The sequence below is a fragment of the Fusarium solani genome (genome assembly GCF_023522795.1).
Source record: "Fusarium solani strain SB1 chromosome Unknown bctg00000010, whole genome shotgun sequence".
Taxonomy (NCBI): domain Eukaryota; kingdom Fungi; phylum Ascomycota; class Sordariomycetes; order Hypocreales; family Nectriaceae; genus Fusarium; species Fusarium solani.
The window spans coordinates 2,597,183-2,613,582 of record NW_027072147.1 but is presented as its reverse complement, the minus strand read 5'-3'; the positions used below and the strand labels follow the sequence as shown (position 1 = coordinate 2,613,582).

Sequence of the window (16,400 nt, the reverse complement as noted above, 5' to 3'; positions counted from 1 at the left end):
GAACTCCCCCCACTGCTTCTTTTGCAACCAAACCCTTTGACAATGGCGTCATCCTTCTTTGCGTCGGAGCCGTCTCCAGACCAAGGAGCAACCTGGAATGTTGAGCTCTTTGTTGGTGTTGTGGCCTTGTGTTTTACTCTCCTGGGTTTACTGTCGAGACTCTATGATTCCATACCTCCCTCCATTCGGGGACCAATTTCGAGATATCTATGGCCTCCACAAGCACGAGCCGTGTCAACAGAATGTATGCAACACCCTGAGTTATTTTCTCCAGCTCACACCTCAAAGTTCTTGTCCCTTACTATCGCAACTCAAAATTCGTTAAAAAAGTAAAAATACTCAATCAAGTCAAGCGAGAGCTCACTATCACCTCCAAACGGGGCATATTGAAGGGATTGAGGACAGTACAGCCGCAGATCTGCTTGTACGGACCCAATGGCGTTGGGTACAGTCTTACACTACTCAAACTGTCATAATATTATTATCTGACGTGTATAGCAAAACCAAAATCGCTCTACATCATGTCTACTCTCAAAGAAGCACACCCGGATACATCAATATTCTGGGTTCAGGCCAACAACATAGAACAGTTCTACGAGTCATACGCCTCCATCGCCCAGAAATGCAACATTCCTGGATCCTCAAATATAGGATTCAACCCTCTAGACCTCGTCCCATGGTGGCTAGAAAACAAGGCCAAATCACCATGGTTCATGGTTGTCGACGGCGCCGACGACATGGAGTCGTTCTTCCAGACAGATCAAGGGAAGAAAATGGCAGGCCTTGCCAAAGTGAACGACGTGAAATAACATGACATGGCAGCGTACATGCCCAAGTGCAGTCACGGGGCTATCCACTTTACCACGACGAATCCTGAGTCTAGCCTTTTCGTAGGAGCGTCGATGATAGAGGTTGAAAAACTGAACAAAGATGAAGCGAGACAGTTGATACGAAACGCCCTAGGCTATTTAGAGCCTCAAGAGGATGTGGACCTCCTCTCGTCGTGGCTCGACAATCTCCCACTTGCCATCACCTTGGCAATCTCATATATTATAACGAACCGTATCTCCATCAAGGAATACATCGACCTTCTTAGGGGAGTCTGGCCTAGCGTGGTCGATCTACGCGATCCACTCGATGCAACAGATCCCAAGGAGCCCAAGATACCACCAGGAGTCACTGCCCCGTGCCTGTCCTGTTGCAGCAGCTAGAGCGCGAAGACGACTCTGCGAGCGAACTTGTTCAACATGCCAGTCTTTTCTATCGCCAGGGAATCCTGGAAGTCTTTCTCAATCGATATCAAACAGCAGAGTCACCAGATCCAATGTCAACTTACGATTCCCTAAGGAAACGTCGTATGAGCTCTGCCCTATTTAGCAGGAACGACAACATTTTGGAGATGCACAGACTAGTTCAGTTGGTCACCCAGAAGCTTCTCTTGCATAAGGGGGCGATGCTCAGAGCCGCCGACAAAGCCATGTCAGCGTTTTGGTGGTCTTACCCGTACGGCGAGCCCATCGCGCATTCGACCCTTACCACCTATCTCTTGAATGCATTTTCCATATTTCGATGCTATGGGAGGTTTTCTTGGGAAAATAGCACACCGCATCTGGCTGTGATACAAACTCTCAGGGTGTATTTTGAATCCAGAGGAAGATGGAAGGACATGGCGATGCGGTATGCTCAAAATGTCGTCCAAAGCGTGGAGAAACTAGGTGAAGAGCACCCTGAAACACTAGACATCATGAGCAAGCTTTCCTTCATTTACATGCATCAGCGCCGATGGGAAGACGCTGAGATGCTGCAATCCTATCTGCTGGAAGTTAAATGCGAGGTCCTGGGCGATGGTGCCCTTTTGATGGAGATGAGCAGACATCGTCGCAGGCTCATAGCCTCAAATAGAAGGCTGCCGTATGACACATTTTCTCGGCTAGTAATAGATCCAGTAAGAGGCAAGGAATGGATACCTTTTCCCATAAGGCGAGCTTGATGGCCTTGGACTGGGTTTCCGTGGGCAGCGTTGAAGCAGGACATTTTAGCCAGCAGGAAGAACGGTAAGGACACCTAACAGATATTTCTCCAGACTAACAACTCTATCAGAGCCACCCTCAAATCTACCGCGGCTAGTCGACAACATCTTGAACAGGATACCAGTTCATAGATCCCCGGTACTCCAAGGACAGGCTCGGATTCGCTGGACCTGTGTAAGTCAGACTGCGTCAACATTTGAACTTTGACTGATCTTTCTCTAGTCCTGCGGAAAACAGCTCTTTGATGACTTCTCAAGCTCAACCCCCGAATCCCTTCAAGCCTTGCAGCAAAATCTACAGAACCCCAACCTGTCACCCGACGAGGGTCAGCACAGCGGTACCTTTTCCAACCAAGGTTCAACGGGTCGTTCTGACCTGGCATGGCCATGGTCAACATTTATTCCTGGAAACGGCTTCAACAAGTTCCTGGGACGGAAGAAAGAAGAAGCAACTACCCTTCCCATGCATACCCATCCAAGGATCTCTCAACCCGTGGTCAGCACGACTCCGTATCTCTTGATGTGTATTGATCGAGGTCGTTATTTTACAGGGCTTTATCAACATGTGCTGCAAAACGTCGAAGATGACACACAGCTCTTTCAGTTTCTACGAGACAATGTTTCCCAACATCGAGGCATCAGTTCATGGCTCACCTTTAGGAGCGTCAGCGCAATTTCTCTAACCAGAGTATGTCCTCTCAAAGCTTCTCCATCACCGCTAATGTCTCCCAGTTTGAAGCAGACAACAGCAAATTTGCTGAAGTCCACCGTCACAAGGAAATATGCGACAAAGACTGCGTTTGCATCCCCCAGCCGAAAGAGTCCAAAATGACGAATACGACTGTTCGCCATCGCCAACCGTCAAACCAACCCAAGTTCCCGTCATCGGTACAAACCGTCTCACCCACTACTTTCTGAAGCCTCATGCATTCCACGGGCCGCAACGGACGATACTCAATCAGTTACCGAAAAGGGCAGAGGGGCCACTGAGCACATCACAAGATAGCATGCAACTTGGGTGGGGTATTCACATCCAGGAGGGCTGGCATTGGAGGTCCATCTACTTTGTCGTGGTCGTGGTTTTTGTCATTGGGGGACTTGTTTTCGGAATCGCTTGGTCCGTCGCCAAGAAAGATATCCAGAGCGCGTTTTCTATTGCAGCTACCTGGGTGGCGATGGCTCCTTTGTTGTTTGGATGGATTGCGGTCAGAGATTTGCAATAGGAGGGTAATGAATCATGATTTATGACAGCCTGGTTTAGAGACGTTCAGATCCTCCCTTGCTTCCGTTCCCCCCAATGGCATGCTCAATCTGACAGCCAAAGTGTCTTTGCAGTCGAGGGCTTACAGATTCCCATCTTTCCCAAAGGCCCAGCAGAGTTGGTGGTGGCACAAGCCCAAGTACGCATATTGTTATCTCTCAAAATTCCTGCCCCAACAAGCTTGGCACATACCCCCTGATGATTCGCGTCCAAGAACTCCGAGATGCTGGTGGCAAACGTGGTGGCAGTGACCCCCTTTTCGCGCGTGATACACCACAAATCTGGATCCTTCTTCATCTGAGTGAGCTGGCCCGATTTAACAGTATCTTCGCTGGACAAGACATCTCGAGTCGTCTCGTTGACGGCGCAGCGGTGGATGTGGACTTGTTCGTGAGTTCTAGCCCTCCACGAATTGAGCAGCAGCGCCTCCCTGGATGGGTCGTAGTTCTTCTGAGCAAACACCCATCCCCGGTCGCCGAATGCGCGGTTAACCTGATTACTCATATCAAGAATACCCGAGAGCAGTTTGTTGGTGGTAGTGAGGTTATCGTGACCAGGAAGAAGCGCCCAGATATCGTCCCCACCCACACGGATAGGTTGGTTGGTGATGCAGTCCCCGTGCTTATTCTTGAGGCATCGACAGAGAGAGTTGAAGAAGAGGCCACAGCCCTCGCAGGTGACCTCGCTTTGCTTACAGGTCGTGTCGCAGACCTTGACGTCCTTGGGAGCATCATGACCGCAAGCCCTGCAAGGGTGGCCTTTGCACCCTTCAGCTGGAGGGGGGCATTCGCATGATTCGACCGTCATCTTTTGAATGTTGGTGCTTGTACATTCGACGGGGCCACGAGGCAGGAGAGTGGTGAAGTAGCCTTCGAAAGGGGGTTCGGCGATGGCAACGGTTGCCCAGAAGGCAAGGACGGTGTAAACAATACGCATGTTGCAACGGGTGCGAATTCGGTGGTAGTTTGAAGTAGTGTTTTGTATGATCTGGGGAGGCTGGGGAGAAGTAGAAATGGGAGAGACCAAAGAGGGACTTTTTATGCATGATCTGTCCTTCGTAGAGTTCTCAACGGTCGTCGTTTGCGGGGGTTCAAACTCAATTACCCACTCTTGAACGTCTGTAATCCTCGAATAACAACATTTATCCTATTGTTCAAGGCCTTTTTGGCAATATCCCACTCTTCGGGCTGACGTTCGGCGAGACAGTTGGTCAGAACTACGGATATCTCCAGGGGCGTCTGACAGGAGGTCACAGGGTACTCATCTGCGGAAACTTCCTTCCTCTCGATGCTTGGCGCTCAAGACCGGCAGAGTTGAGCCGGGACACCTAGAATTATTTTCACGATGAAAATTAACTTGTATTGTCGTTCTTGCTCAACGGGAACTTGTTCGCTTACTCTGGGCCCAAGCCAAGCCGCATCCTCGGCAGGCCTGCCAGACAACACGATCCTGGTTTGCTACCTAGGCGTCCGTGGATCTCCAAATGCCGGCAGCCGAGGAGGGCTTGAGACTCTCACTCTTGGCGTTGCCGCTTAATGGCTAGTTATAGACATTTAGTCACTTCAAGAGTGAGTTCAAGAGTGAGAGGTGGGGGTGACGAGGGTTCCGATGAGGCCTGTCACGTCCAGGAGTTTCGCAACCGACAATGGCACTGCGTGTTTCTAGTCGCAGACGTTGCAGCTTTAACAACTCCATGGCCCGCCCCTGCCAACCCTCTGCGCACCAGCATGTCGAGCCAACCAAAGTCGATATTCCAATCTCGTCCACCATGGATCCCTTGGTGTGTCAGCCTCAAGCGGTTAAGGTGGTCGGCGGATGTATTTTTCCTAATTTCCTCCATGCCTTAGACTTTCTTTCCATATCCGTTTGGCAGCTCATTTGATGTTGTTACCTTGAGACGCTGTGAATCATCTCATCTTGATGCTCGGGGGATAGCTCTCTTCGACTCTATGCTGAGTTGAACACAGGAGCGAACATGATCCTCAACAAAACAATAAATTTAAGACGCCCGACTTATATCCATAATCCAATCTTCAATTCTGCACTTTGTCGCGCGTCAAGATCGCAGTGCCAATGCATTTATAGTAGTCGTGTTGTGGATGACGTAAGATCGTGATAATCACGGTTGCAACACCACCATGAACTCCATCACAACTCCCCTCTCTTCACACAACCTGACAATTATCAGATTTAGCATTCCCTTCATCTAAAATGCCTCTCACGCCTCTGTCATCCCTCCGCGTCTCTAAACATCTAATCCCCGCCCACGACCTCATCCCCAACTGCAGCATCCAGAACAAACCCCTCCTCATCTACCACTCAGCCTTCCAACGCCCCATCTCAGCAACAAGAATCGAGTCACACCTCTCCTCCGTTGGTGTTGTGATCCCTCAATGGCGCTTCACCATGTACACGACGACTCACTTCCACAGCACATCCCACGAGGTTCTTTGCATCAGCCATGGTCGAGCTCGTCTGTGTTTCGGTGGCGAGGAGAATGAGGATCGTGTTGAGCCCGTGGTTGAAGCTGGAGACGTGGTTATTGTACCCGCGGGCGTTGGGCATCGGCTTTTGGAAGACTTGACTGGTGGGTTTGAGATGGTCGGAAGCTATCCTGAGGGACACAATTGGGACATGTGCTACGGCAAGTCGGGCGAAGAGGAAAAGGTGAATGCGATCAAGGATCTGGAGTGGTTCCCACAAGATCCGATATATGGAGATCAAGGACCAACAAAGGGCATCTGAGTCTGGGTGTAACGCGTGTATGTTGGTGTGATGCTTTTGTGCCTGGTAGTGAGCATTGGCGATATCCCGAGTGTGAATACCCGAATAAACAAGCCAAATACTCAGAAAACTTCTTTTAGAGCCTTGTGAATATTCACTTGTAATTCCCTTCGTCAATCGTAGACTATGCGGTACTGTTCTATACCTGCTCGCAGCAAGACATGAACAGTCCTCACTGGCATCCATCAATTGCACCACCCAAGCATGAGCACTCGGGCATAAGTTCACAACAGCATCACATCAATCATGGATAAATGTTACAGTGACATGGGCATCAATTCACATATTCAGTATCTCATATGCAACCATCCACATTACCCATCCCCTCATCCACATTAAACCTCCCCAACCCAATTATACACATCACTTAATAGTTCATGACAACAGCGGCACCACCAAGCAAAGCACCAAGCGCAATCGCAGCGGTAGCATGAGGAGCAGCCTCGGTCGAAGTCGAGGTAGTAAGTCCAGTGACCTGCTCAGTACCCTGCGGCACACCCGAGGTGAAGGGAACGCCTACGTCGCTGGCCGAGCTGGCGCCGGAGAAGGCCGGGGCCTGGGTCTCGGCGGTGGGGTTTGCCGTGGCGGAGGGGTTCTCGGGGTTGAGGACACTATACAAGAGTTAGTGAGATTGATGTGTAGAGAGAGTGGAAGAGACTTACCCGTCAATGACGTGGAGGACACCGTTGGCGATGAGGACATCAGGAATGACAACCTTGGCCTCATTGACAAAGACGTCACCATCATGGATGGCAATGTTGATATCCTCGCCCTCAGAGGTTCTAAGCGTGCCGTTCCTCAGCGTGCTGCTGTATCCGACAGTGCCGTTGACAACATGGTACTTGAGAATGCTCTCGAGGTCATCGCTACTGAGATTACCCACGACGGAACCAATATCCGCAAACGCGGCGTTGTTGGGTGCAAAGACGGTAATGTTCTTCTCTTCGACGACGTCCTCTCCGAGGTCAGCCTCAGTCAAGGCGCCGACGACGGCAGAGAGGTTGGCGGCGATGGCAATGTCGGTGAGGTTCTTGGGGATGCTGAGGACGCGGTTGATGATGTGAATGGTACCGCCGGTGAAGTTGAGGTTCTACTTGGTCAGCGACGAATCATTAAGAAGACGGACAACTTACAGCCTCGGTCACATTTGACTGAGCACGGAATCCACTGTAGAAGCTGACAGTGTCATTAGCAGCAACAGCTTCGACGACCTGTCCGCTGGTAACATTGGTGTAGGTCTCGTTGGTGAGCAGCGTCTTGACAAAGGCAGGTGTGTCGGTGATGTTGCTGGCATAGTACGTTCCATTGAGGACGTGGTACTGCAGGATAGCACCAATGAGGCCAGGATCCGCCGCGACCTGCTTCGCAACAGTGGTATCATTGAGAAGCGCCCCAAGGGCATCGTTGCTAGGAGCGAGGATGGTAATGTTCCGCAGCTGGGAAAGCGATCGAGCAAGGCCAGGCTGGGCCTTGATGAGGCCTACAAGAGTAAGCAATGGTGCAACAACAAGACTATCCGTACATACCGTTCAGCTCAGAGAGGGTATCATTCTTGGAGTCAAGGGCATCAGTCAGAGAAGTGCGGCTCTGAGCCGAAGCAGCGCCAACAAGGGCAAGAGACAAGAGACTGAAGGGCTTCATGGTGTGTAGATTCACAGGAACTCAAACCTAGCTTCTGATCAAACACTTCTGGTCAAGAAGGGGGACACGAAAGCACAGAGGGAACACTCGGCTTTTGAGCTTCTCAAACAACGGGCACCATGCCAGCAATAGTCTTGGCCAATTCATCACTAGCCAATAGTCAAAGACAATCTCCATCTCGACCAGTCTCCGAACAGCGGGAAGACGAAACAAAAAAGTCAATGACATAGCCAAGAACTTCTGCGTCATGCACTAGCTCCAAGACGTGACTTGTTGTCTCATGGCGCGAGGCTGTACAACTCAGACGATTGCCAAGAAACAAGATGCGAGCCAAGGGGCAAGGGTTTTTGAAAGAGGCAGCCGACGGCAATTGAGGGCATCGTAGGAGGGGACGGGGGACGGCAACCATCATCCAGACGAGACGAGACAAAGGTGCCGAGAGGGAGGCCAAGGGCAATTGCATCAAAACCAAGAATTCCATGCGCTATCCGTCAAATGCCATTGCTTAGAACCTGTTTTTCCGTCCTTGTCGCGACTCTTGAGCCGTCACCGACGCGCAACCGACAACCACCATCACCACCAGCAACAACGGGAACATCCTGTGAATCAACCAATTGCCGACGTCTTGTCTGCATCGGCTCAGCCCAAAGGTCCAGACTCCAGAGCAAAGAAAGGCCGCAGAAATGTCGTCCCCATCCTCCACCGGCTGCCCAGAGCCGGAAACCCCACTCCCCGCCATTTATACACGTCGATCCGGTCGCTTCATATCGTCATAGACCCTCCCTCAGGTATCGCAGCAGCAGCACAGCTCGGCTGTGGGTGAACATGGCCAAACAATCGCCTAAAAAGGCGTGACATGGTCCAAGCCCGGCAGCCAAGCCTCGGCATGGTTAAGACGGCACTTCAGCTTATGGACAGGATGGGTTGCACCACGTCTCCGGGAATCGAATCAGCCAAGGCACGTCTCGTCTCGGCGATGCATGCGTGCATCTAGACCACGTCGGAGATCGGCTTGGCTAGCTTGGGTCAGTTGTTTCTGCCCACTTCAGCTCTCCCGCGCCTCAAAAGCTGTCGCGGCCTCACCAAGGCCCTGGTACTCTCGTCTTTTCCGATTGGCTTCCCAAGAATCATCAGGATGGAAGCATCATTAACCTCCACCTAGTCCAATATCACCATCTCATAGAGGCGGGCCAAAGGGGTCCGCATTCTCCAGCTTCACCCGTTTCGTCTCCCTCGCGAGGTCGTCTCCAAATACAGAACCATCATTGTTCGCCGCCGTCTTCTTTTTCCTTGTTCATGGCTTGTTCTCGTCTCGCCCGCTGGAGATTGACCAGGTTCGCTCGATCGGGGTCTCTGCATTTCTGCAGCTTCTTTCGGAGAGGCTTCATCGCTTTGACAATTTCGGGCTGGGTTTGTTAGCAGATGCATCCAAGGCAGGCGAAAAACATACCGTTCCCCAATAATCCGTCATTCTCTCTGGAGGCTCCTCCTCGAGCATCTCGCGACAGCTCTGAATCACACCCAAGATCTTGTCGCGCATGCTTGCCAACACAGCAGCCTGTCCTGCCTCACCATTCGGCAAAGGAATCAAGACATCCAGAAGCCCATGGTCCACAATAGACACTGCCGCCATCATGATCTGGCTGGGAGTGTAGTGGAAGTAGGCATCTGTGACCAACGGACTAAACTTGAGGATCTCTCGCGCGCGAGCATGTACTCTGTTGATCCGTGACTCCTCATCAGGCAGCTTCCTCCGCAACTCTAGAATCGCACCCTCGAGGGCTCTGAACGGGTGCCTAACGTCAAAGGCGAACCGAATCCCCTGACAAAGCAGAAACTCTCCAGCCAGGATCTGCTCCCCAGTAGTATTGGGAAACTTTTCCGAAAAGGCGTTCAGCTTGTAAAAGAAGCCCTCGGCCTTGCACCCGAAGAACAGCGACGTCTTGAGGAGCTCGGGAGCCGGGTATGTCATGACCGAGTTGGTCACGTAGAATCGTCGCAGGAAGACGGCGGCGGTCGCTCGGATCTCGGTGGGGAGTTCGCAGAACTGCGCGGCACGGATGAGTTCGACGGTAAAGAACTTGACGAGTCGGATCTCTTCGTCGGCCGTGAGAAAGTCGGGAGGAGGGTCGGCAGAGAGTCGCGGCGCGATCTGCTCTCTTGCTAGCGAGTTTGTCTTTGCGCGTAGCTCTTGGAGATTTGATGGGGTGAAGGACCAAAGCCGATATTGGCTCGATTGCCGATAGCGCTCGTCTTCGGTCGCCATGATGCCTGTGTTTGAGCGATGGAAGGTGTGAAGAGTGCAGAAGGCAAGTTGGAAGAGCTTCAAGTTCACATGCTGAGATCCATATGCCTGATGTCACGTGACTGCCTTATCAGCATCTATCGATCGCATCACAGGCAACAATCCCACTTGCAGAGGATCTCATGATGTCTTCAAAATCGTATTCTTTTCGCATCATTTCAAGCGTCTTAGCAATAAAATCAATTAGTCCCCGAGGACAGAAAAACCTTCCGTCGCGTTCAACGTGACTCTAATCCAATCTTGCTAACCCAGATGATACACGAGACCTAACGCCGCCCAAACCCAAGTTTACCCAGTTCAAAAAAGAAGAAAAAAAAACATCAAGTCCACTCATCACGCATCAATATCCAAGGTTCTCCCTTCGAGCGGGAGGAGGAGGCGGGGGCTTCTTGGCCCTGTTGGGAGGAGGTGGTGGTGGCTTCTTGCCCAGAGCCAGGGCACTCGTGCTGCGGCTCAGACTTCCATAGCTTGTTGCAGGGCTGGCGCTTCTGCGGTCGCACCAGTCTGGGCTACCGCTTCGACTTGTTGAGACATCATCAGAGAATACATCGTCGCTGTGACCGCTTCGACCATAAGAGCCACCATCAGTCACGACCCGGGAGAGAGGAGCACCAGGAACACGGAGGTTGGCCAGGGGTGTAGGCGAGCGGCCATCAAAGGTGTTGGCCCTGCCAATGGCTGGTCGTGGTGGCTGAGGAGGTGGAGGTGCGAGACGGCTACCGGGAGAACGATGAGGAATGCGGACAGGTTCAGGCTCAGGCTCGGGTTCCTCGTAGACAGCCTGGTGACGAGGCTCCTGCCAGGATCGAGCAGTGTTGGATCGGCTTCGGCCAGGCCGAGGTGCAGTTGTGGGAGAAGCGGCAGCACCTCCAGCCCAGCTCTGTCTAACACGGCGAAGCTCCTCTGCGCAGCGCTCATGGTAGTCAAGCTCAGCGTCGAGAAACTGAGTCAGGGCAGCAATGTTCTCAACCTCGGACTCCTTAATGTCCTGCATGCGGCGGAGGACGTCCTCGCTGGTCTCCTCAAACTTGGCCTTGTTCATGCGGACCTCTTCTTCGATTCGGAAGTCGTCTCGTCGGGCCTTGGCCATCTTGTTGGTACTGGCGTCATAGGCGAGACGTCGGTTCTCGAGCTTCTTGCGCGTGTTCTGGGCCTTGTTAGCTATGAATGATTCATGGGCGTCGGGGGGCTGAACCTACCTGGTACTCTCGCATCATAGCCAGGCTCCTCTCGAGGTTATCCATCCAAGTGGCATTGGCGCAGTCGACGTAGCAATCCTGGATGCCGGCAATGCGCTCGTTGGCGCGGCCGAGGGACAGGAGACAGTTTCCAAACTCGGAATCCTGCTCAAAGTCCTCTCCATGGGTGGCCATGGTGCGGCCAAGGTAGGAGATGGGAGAACCACGCTCCTTGTCATCAAGGAGCTCATTGCGACGGGAAATCCACTTGACGTAGGCTCCCATGGATCTCTGCATGCGCTCCATGCCTGAAAAGGTCAGTTAAAGCCATGACTAGTGATCAAAGAGGACAAACCTTCATGCCTCAGAGCCATCTCTTGCTCGAGGTTCTTGAACTCCTCCGAGTGGCCAGTTCGGGCCTCGGAGCCCATCTTCTCACCGGCCCATTGAAAGGCGCGGTCAATCTTCTTTGTGAAATGCATCTTTCGTTACAGTCAGGCCCAGCAGGGTATTATCAGTGTGTCGTCTCTGATCAGGTCGGATCCAGTCCGATCTGGAGGTGGTGTATTCGCGGGGTCGTCTGGCGCCGTCGCTATTATTCTTCAAGAGCAAGCAGTTTACAAGCAAGTTATTCAGCGATGGACGAAACGAATGATGGGAGAGGTGAGGAGGAGAGGAGATTGACCAGGAGCAGCTCAAGAGGAGGAGCGAGCGACGGGGTAATGAACCAAATCCCAGCAGCAAGGGGTTGGGTTAAGCAACAAGGGCGTCTCTGTCTGTCTCGTGGCGAACTCCAGTCTACCTACTCGGGGGGCGTACGAATTGGGAGGATGCGACGTTGGGTCCATAGAACTCAAGTGGGTGAAGATGGACAGGGGTGACCGTAGCGGAGGTTGGGGAGAGAGGCCCAGCCCGCCCAGTGCCCTTTACAGTGTCTTTAATTGGCAAGCCCCCTGAATAAGGTACTGACCTACAGGGCAGGTCGAGGGACCATGGCACGCCTGGGTTGCAGTATATCTTATCGCCCTGCAGTAGTCCGAAGCCTCTGTGCCTCTGGTCTGCGTGGGCAGGAACTGCTGCGAGGAGGCGGGGAGAGTAGCAGTAGATGAAGCCAAGCCATGATCCATGGGTTGTGTTTGATTAATCGAGATATACCGTCATTGCTTGCTGTCTACCTGAAGCAAAGCTCGAGGAATCAGGTCGTGTTTGTGAAACAAGGCCCAAACGGGATTCTGTAATCAAACACGCAACAGCTGTCATTAAAGCCCGCTCACCTCATGAGAAAGAAAGAAAGCAATGAAAAGGCGGCAATAATGTTGAGCCTAAAATGGTGCCATGTACCAATCTTGGCACCCATCCATCGACAAAAAGCACCAGCCAGAATGCATGGCACGAGTGCAGGAATTGAGGCGGCAAAATGCCCGGACAAGGCGATCCTCTCTTGACACCACCTTTCTGAGAAGGATTTTCTAACAGAATTCCCCAGAGCCTCGTTCCATCGGCCAGGACCCCCCATAGGTTGTGGGTAAGGGATAGGCGCCGTCGAGAAATGTCGCGCGCCTAGCGACAAACCTTTTGGCTCGTATCGTCCATTCAATCTCGAGGTATTGCGTCGACATGACACGAAAGCTTACGTTGACAGACGAAACAAAAGAAAGAGAGTGAAAAATAGCAGTCCATCCACCCGTCCGTTTGTTCGTACTCGCGCTGGTACAGTCATCACTGATACGAGTACGGAGTTGGGTTGGTGGGCGGCGAGCATGGATGACACTTCTTTATCCCCCTCACCTCCTCCTCGCAAAAGAACCCCTGAGACAACGGTGCCAATAACCTGTGTGCTACCGCTACACTAGGAACGGGAGCTGTCTCCGGCTGTGACAAAGCCAAGTTCTGCCTCTCTCCACTCACTGACCAGTTCTCTCTCCACCAAGAGACATGCCTCCCACACACACTGGCCCTTTGTCGCCCTGCTCAGGCCCGCTCTTCCTCCACATTCCACCATCTCCCCAGCCCCTGGGGGGCAAGACGACGGATGTCCTTGTGTAGACAGACGTGACAGACCATGGCACAAAGCAAAGGCCATCATCATGACCATCCATGGTGTGATGCATCAGGCAACTCAATCACGTCTCCCACAAAAAATTAACAATCCCAGAGTTCAAGACCATCAAAGAAGCATACTTCCAAACATGCCTACCTGCAGATGAAGCCAACCTTTCCAGTTGAGGCTTCGTCCGCTGGGACGGGACGCGCGACACCACCCACTCTGTTCCGTCAAACTCTCTCCTCTTGTCGACACCCACTTGCCGATCTCTAACAGTTCTGCACCGTCGGGCCGTTCAAACCGCTCATATTCTCACGCTCTGTCGGATATCCGTCACCTTGGACCCCGTCAAAGAGCCGCAGATATTAACAAGGGTCATCACGAGGGGAATGACCTCTTCTTCTAGAATGCATCATGAGCTTTTGCTCCCCAACCTCCAGCCTTGTTGGGGATAGTCTCGAGCTGCCATCGATTGTGCCTAAAAAGGGCTCGTCCACGGTCGGTTCGCCCCCTCAAAAAAGCTCCGGTCCACTCTGCCGGGATCCAGACCATTCCTCCAGTCAATACGGTGCCCTCCGCCAACAGTGGGAACGGGCTTGCGTAATCGAGGAGTGTCTCGAGTGAAGCAAGTACAAGCTTTCTTCGTCTAGGATAGCGGACACAGTGACAGACGGAAAGATCCTCAGACGAAGGAGAAAGCTGATCTGCCAGATCTACAATTTCTGTCGCGTTTCACCCTGAGCAGAGCCACGCCCAATCGCCCACCCACCGGAAAAGCTTGGCCAGGCGCCAAGTCACCTACGGTAGCTTCCCCAGAGTTCAATGGTGGCCCTAAATAAGTCGCCCTGGCGCGCGCCAGAGGAGACGAGACGTGCGTCGGTTGTTGGTCGATCCATATTCCTGTCCCAGACACTTGCACTGCCTCGCCGAGATCTACCGTCCACATTACGATCCGCGGGCTCCGTGAAACGTCTTGCGTGCGCATTCTTGAGACGTTGCGTGGCACGGACGGATATAGGGTATTCCTGCTCCCGGCGATCCGAGAGTTGATCATCATGGGAGGTGATCTGACATGGCTTCAATGACATTCATGGCTTGAATCTCGGCGTGAAGACAGATGGTAGTTGAGTAGTTCTGGCCCTGCTCTATCCCAGTAGTCCGGATCTCTTTTTCCCTGTCCTAGGTCACTAGCAACGATACGCTAAAATAGTATTGTTGAATGTCGACCGAGGATAGCGTCGGTATGTCAAACGGTAGAACAACTTGGAGGTTGGTTCCCGAACATCGGCTCCCTTGAGCATCAGGCGAGTCTCACCCTGTAGCCGGGACGACTCAGTCAGGGCAAGCAAGACATGACGGCATTTGATCCATCCGGTGCCTCGTTAGTTTGGTGTCCCGGGATACTATTGCCAAGTAATTATTCCATGGCACGGGAGCGCTTAACAATGAGGTTGCTGCGTCAATGTGTTCATATCCGTATCCCTGCTCTCGTTTACAATACATTCTCTGATACTCCGCGTATTCAGTATTCGTTAGGGCGTACCCCTTCATTCAATCTCTTCGTCCTTGCGTACAATACACGATAATTGTACTCGTCATCACACAAGGAATTGCTAACCAAGCTGCTTACTCCTCCGCCTCAATACGGGCATTTTCCGCAATACCCGCACTCCTTATCGCAGGCTGTATAATCCCAGCCACCATCATCGCTCTCGTATCCGCCACTTCCAGAAAGTCCAGTGAGAAATTCCTCCATGCTCGTCGGTTCCTCCAGGCCGAACTTCGAGTCCCTCTTCTCCGCCTTAGAAGACTTGTCTTCCCCTTGCCCAGCCAGGCCTCCCATTCCTCTCTTACAGAGGCAGATAGAACGTCGCCCGCGCCTGGCAGCTGCTTGCGAATCTCGAGAGGACCGTTGGTTGACCACACGAGCTCAATCTTGCCGCCGGATGCACGCGCACGATCGATGATGAGGTGGAGGAGAGCAACGAGTCGCTTGAGCAATGGCTGGTTGAGCTCTTCCCACTTATCAATGTCTTCTGTGACGTTCTTGATCTCGATGTTCTCATTCTGAAAGAGGCCCTTCTCATGGTAGGCAAGGATAAACTGCGTGACCTGAGAAATCCACAATCGCGGGAGCTGATCACCCAGAGTGTCTCTGAACCTAGCCACGACTGATCGGGTCTTGAGGTCAAAGATGGTCTCTTGAGGGACAGTCTCACCTCCGTCAGAGACTTTGAGATCGCGAGTCAAAATTGGCAGAGGCTTGGTGAGGGCCAGGCCGTTGACCTCAGCGAGGGCGTCTGCCACCGTAAAGGGACGACTCTGTTGTCGCTGTGGTTTGGACTCCTTGATGAAACCATCACCTTCGAACCGGACCATCATGTCAAGACCACCAAGACGATACGCCATGATTCTCTGGTGAGATGTGGATCGCCTGACGGCAGAATCCCAAGTGGTGTATGCCTCTGGAAAAGTATGGCCATAACCTCTGACCCCCGGAATCAGCTCTTTAGGGGAGTTCTCTCGTCGTATCAGATGCACAGTATCACCGACGAGTTCGACAAGAATGCGGAATGGACGGTCCAGATCAACGCCTCTAGCGAAGCGCAAGAGGTTGCCGATTGTGCTACCACAACCGACAATGTTGACGGGCATGGCTTTGGGGTTCATCTTCATCACCGAGATAATGGCTGGCTCCAAAGGGTGCTTCGGGTATGAAGCAGCGTTCATGTCACGGTAGTATTCACCCGTATCCCATGGAAGTCTTTTTGAGACTCTGGGAGGCGTCCATCTGGGAGGTTGGCCTGGAAGAGTCAGAGATGCTTGAGAGTAGACGACGTTTACATGAGAGCAGACGTACCTGGGACAATGATCTCTGGCGATGAAGCGCTGACCCAGTTATAGGACGCAATGAGCTTTGCGTTTGAGATCTCTGCACGGTCGGACTCGTATTGAGTGACATCCAGGTCGTCTCTGGTGATGTTCTCAATGAGATCGCCGAGAGGTGGTGATGGTGAAGGCGTGACCGCCGGCGGTTGTTGAGGCCGCCCACGGGTACGCTGCCAAGGGTTCATGTTCAAGATGACAGAAGAAGGTTGGTAGAGAGCCGTAACAAGGAATTATGATAGATGTGTTTATGATATGCTCGGTCTGTCTGG

General features: G+C 52.5%; 7 protein-coding genes across 7 annotated transcripts; 2 read left to right on the top strand and 5 right to left on the bottom strand.

Annotated features, from left to right (window-relative positions):
- Positions 1-521: 521 nt before the first annotated feature.
- Positions 522-2,947, top strand: MRS44_014910 (uncharacterized protein; the record flags this gene model as incomplete). Its single annotated transcript, XM_065618592.1, has 6 exons — positions 522-791; positions 837-1,186; positions 1,381-1,911; positions 2,162-2,204; positions 2,253-2,717; positions 2,762-2,947. 6 exons carry the CDS (start codon positions 522-524, stop codon positions 2,945-2,947), a joined length of 1,845 nt encoding a protein of 614 aa, XP_065474664.1.
- A 388-nt stretch (positions 2,948-3,335) lies between these two features.
- Positions 3,336-4,226, bottom strand: MRS44_014909 (uncharacterized protein; the record flags this gene model as incomplete). Its single annotated transcript, XM_046271417.2, has 1 exon — positions 3,336-4,226. One exon carries the CDS (start codon positions 4,224-4,226, stop codon positions 3,336-3,338), a length of 891 nt encoding a protein of 296 aa, XP_046128004.2.
- Positions 4,227-5,501: 1,275 nt separating this feature from the next.
- On the top strand, positions 5,502-6,035 carry MRS44_014908 (uncharacterized protein; the record flags this gene model as incomplete). The annotated part of the gene is made up of 1 exon (XM_046277255.2): positions 5,502-6,035. One exon carries the CDS (start codon positions 5,502-5,504, stop codon positions 6,033-6,035), a length of 534 nt encoding a protein of 177 aa, XP_046128003.1.
- Positions 6,036-6,441: 406 nt separating this feature from the next.
- MRS44_014907 (uncharacterized protein) lies at positions 6,442-7,715 on the bottom strand (the record flags this gene model as incomplete). Its single annotated transcript, XM_046284709.2, has 4 exons — positions 6,442-6,685; positions 6,737-7,164; positions 7,208-7,554; positions 7,601-7,715. 4 exons carry the CDS (start codon positions 7,713-7,715, stop codon positions 6,442-6,444), a joined length of 1,134 nt encoding a protein of 377 aa, XP_046128002.1.
- A 1,262-nt stretch (positions 7,716-8,977) lies between these two features.
- Positions 8,978-9,981, bottom strand: MRS44_014906 (uncharacterized protein; the record flags this gene model as incomplete). The annotated part of the gene is made up of 2 exons (XM_046284708.2): positions 8,978-9,121; positions 9,166-9,981. The coding sequence occupies 2 exons, from the start codon at positions 9,979-9,981 to the stop codon at positions 8,978-8,980; spliced, it is 960 nt and encodes a 319-aa protein (XP_046128001.2).
- A 379-nt stretch (positions 9,982-10,360) lies between these two features.
- On the bottom strand, positions 10,361-11,680 carry MRS44_014905 (uncharacterized protein; the record flags this gene model as incomplete). Its single annotated transcript, XM_046284707.2, has 3 exons — positions 10,361-11,167; positions 11,220-11,506; positions 11,554-11,680. The coding sequence occupies 3 exons, from the start codon at positions 11,678-11,680 to the stop codon at positions 10,361-10,363; spliced, it is 1,221 nt and encodes a 406-aa protein (XP_046128000.1).
- Positions 11,681-14,868: 3,188 nt separating this feature from the next.
- On the bottom strand, positions 14,869-16,316 carry MRS44_014904 (uncharacterized protein; the record flags this gene model as incomplete). Its single annotated transcript, XM_046277254.2, has 2 exons — positions 14,869-16,046; positions 16,103-16,316. 2 exons carry the CDS (start codon positions 16,314-16,316, stop codon positions 14,869-14,871), a joined length of 1,392 nt encoding a protein of 463 aa, XP_046127999.2.
- Positions 16,317-16,400: the final 84 nt, after the last annotated feature.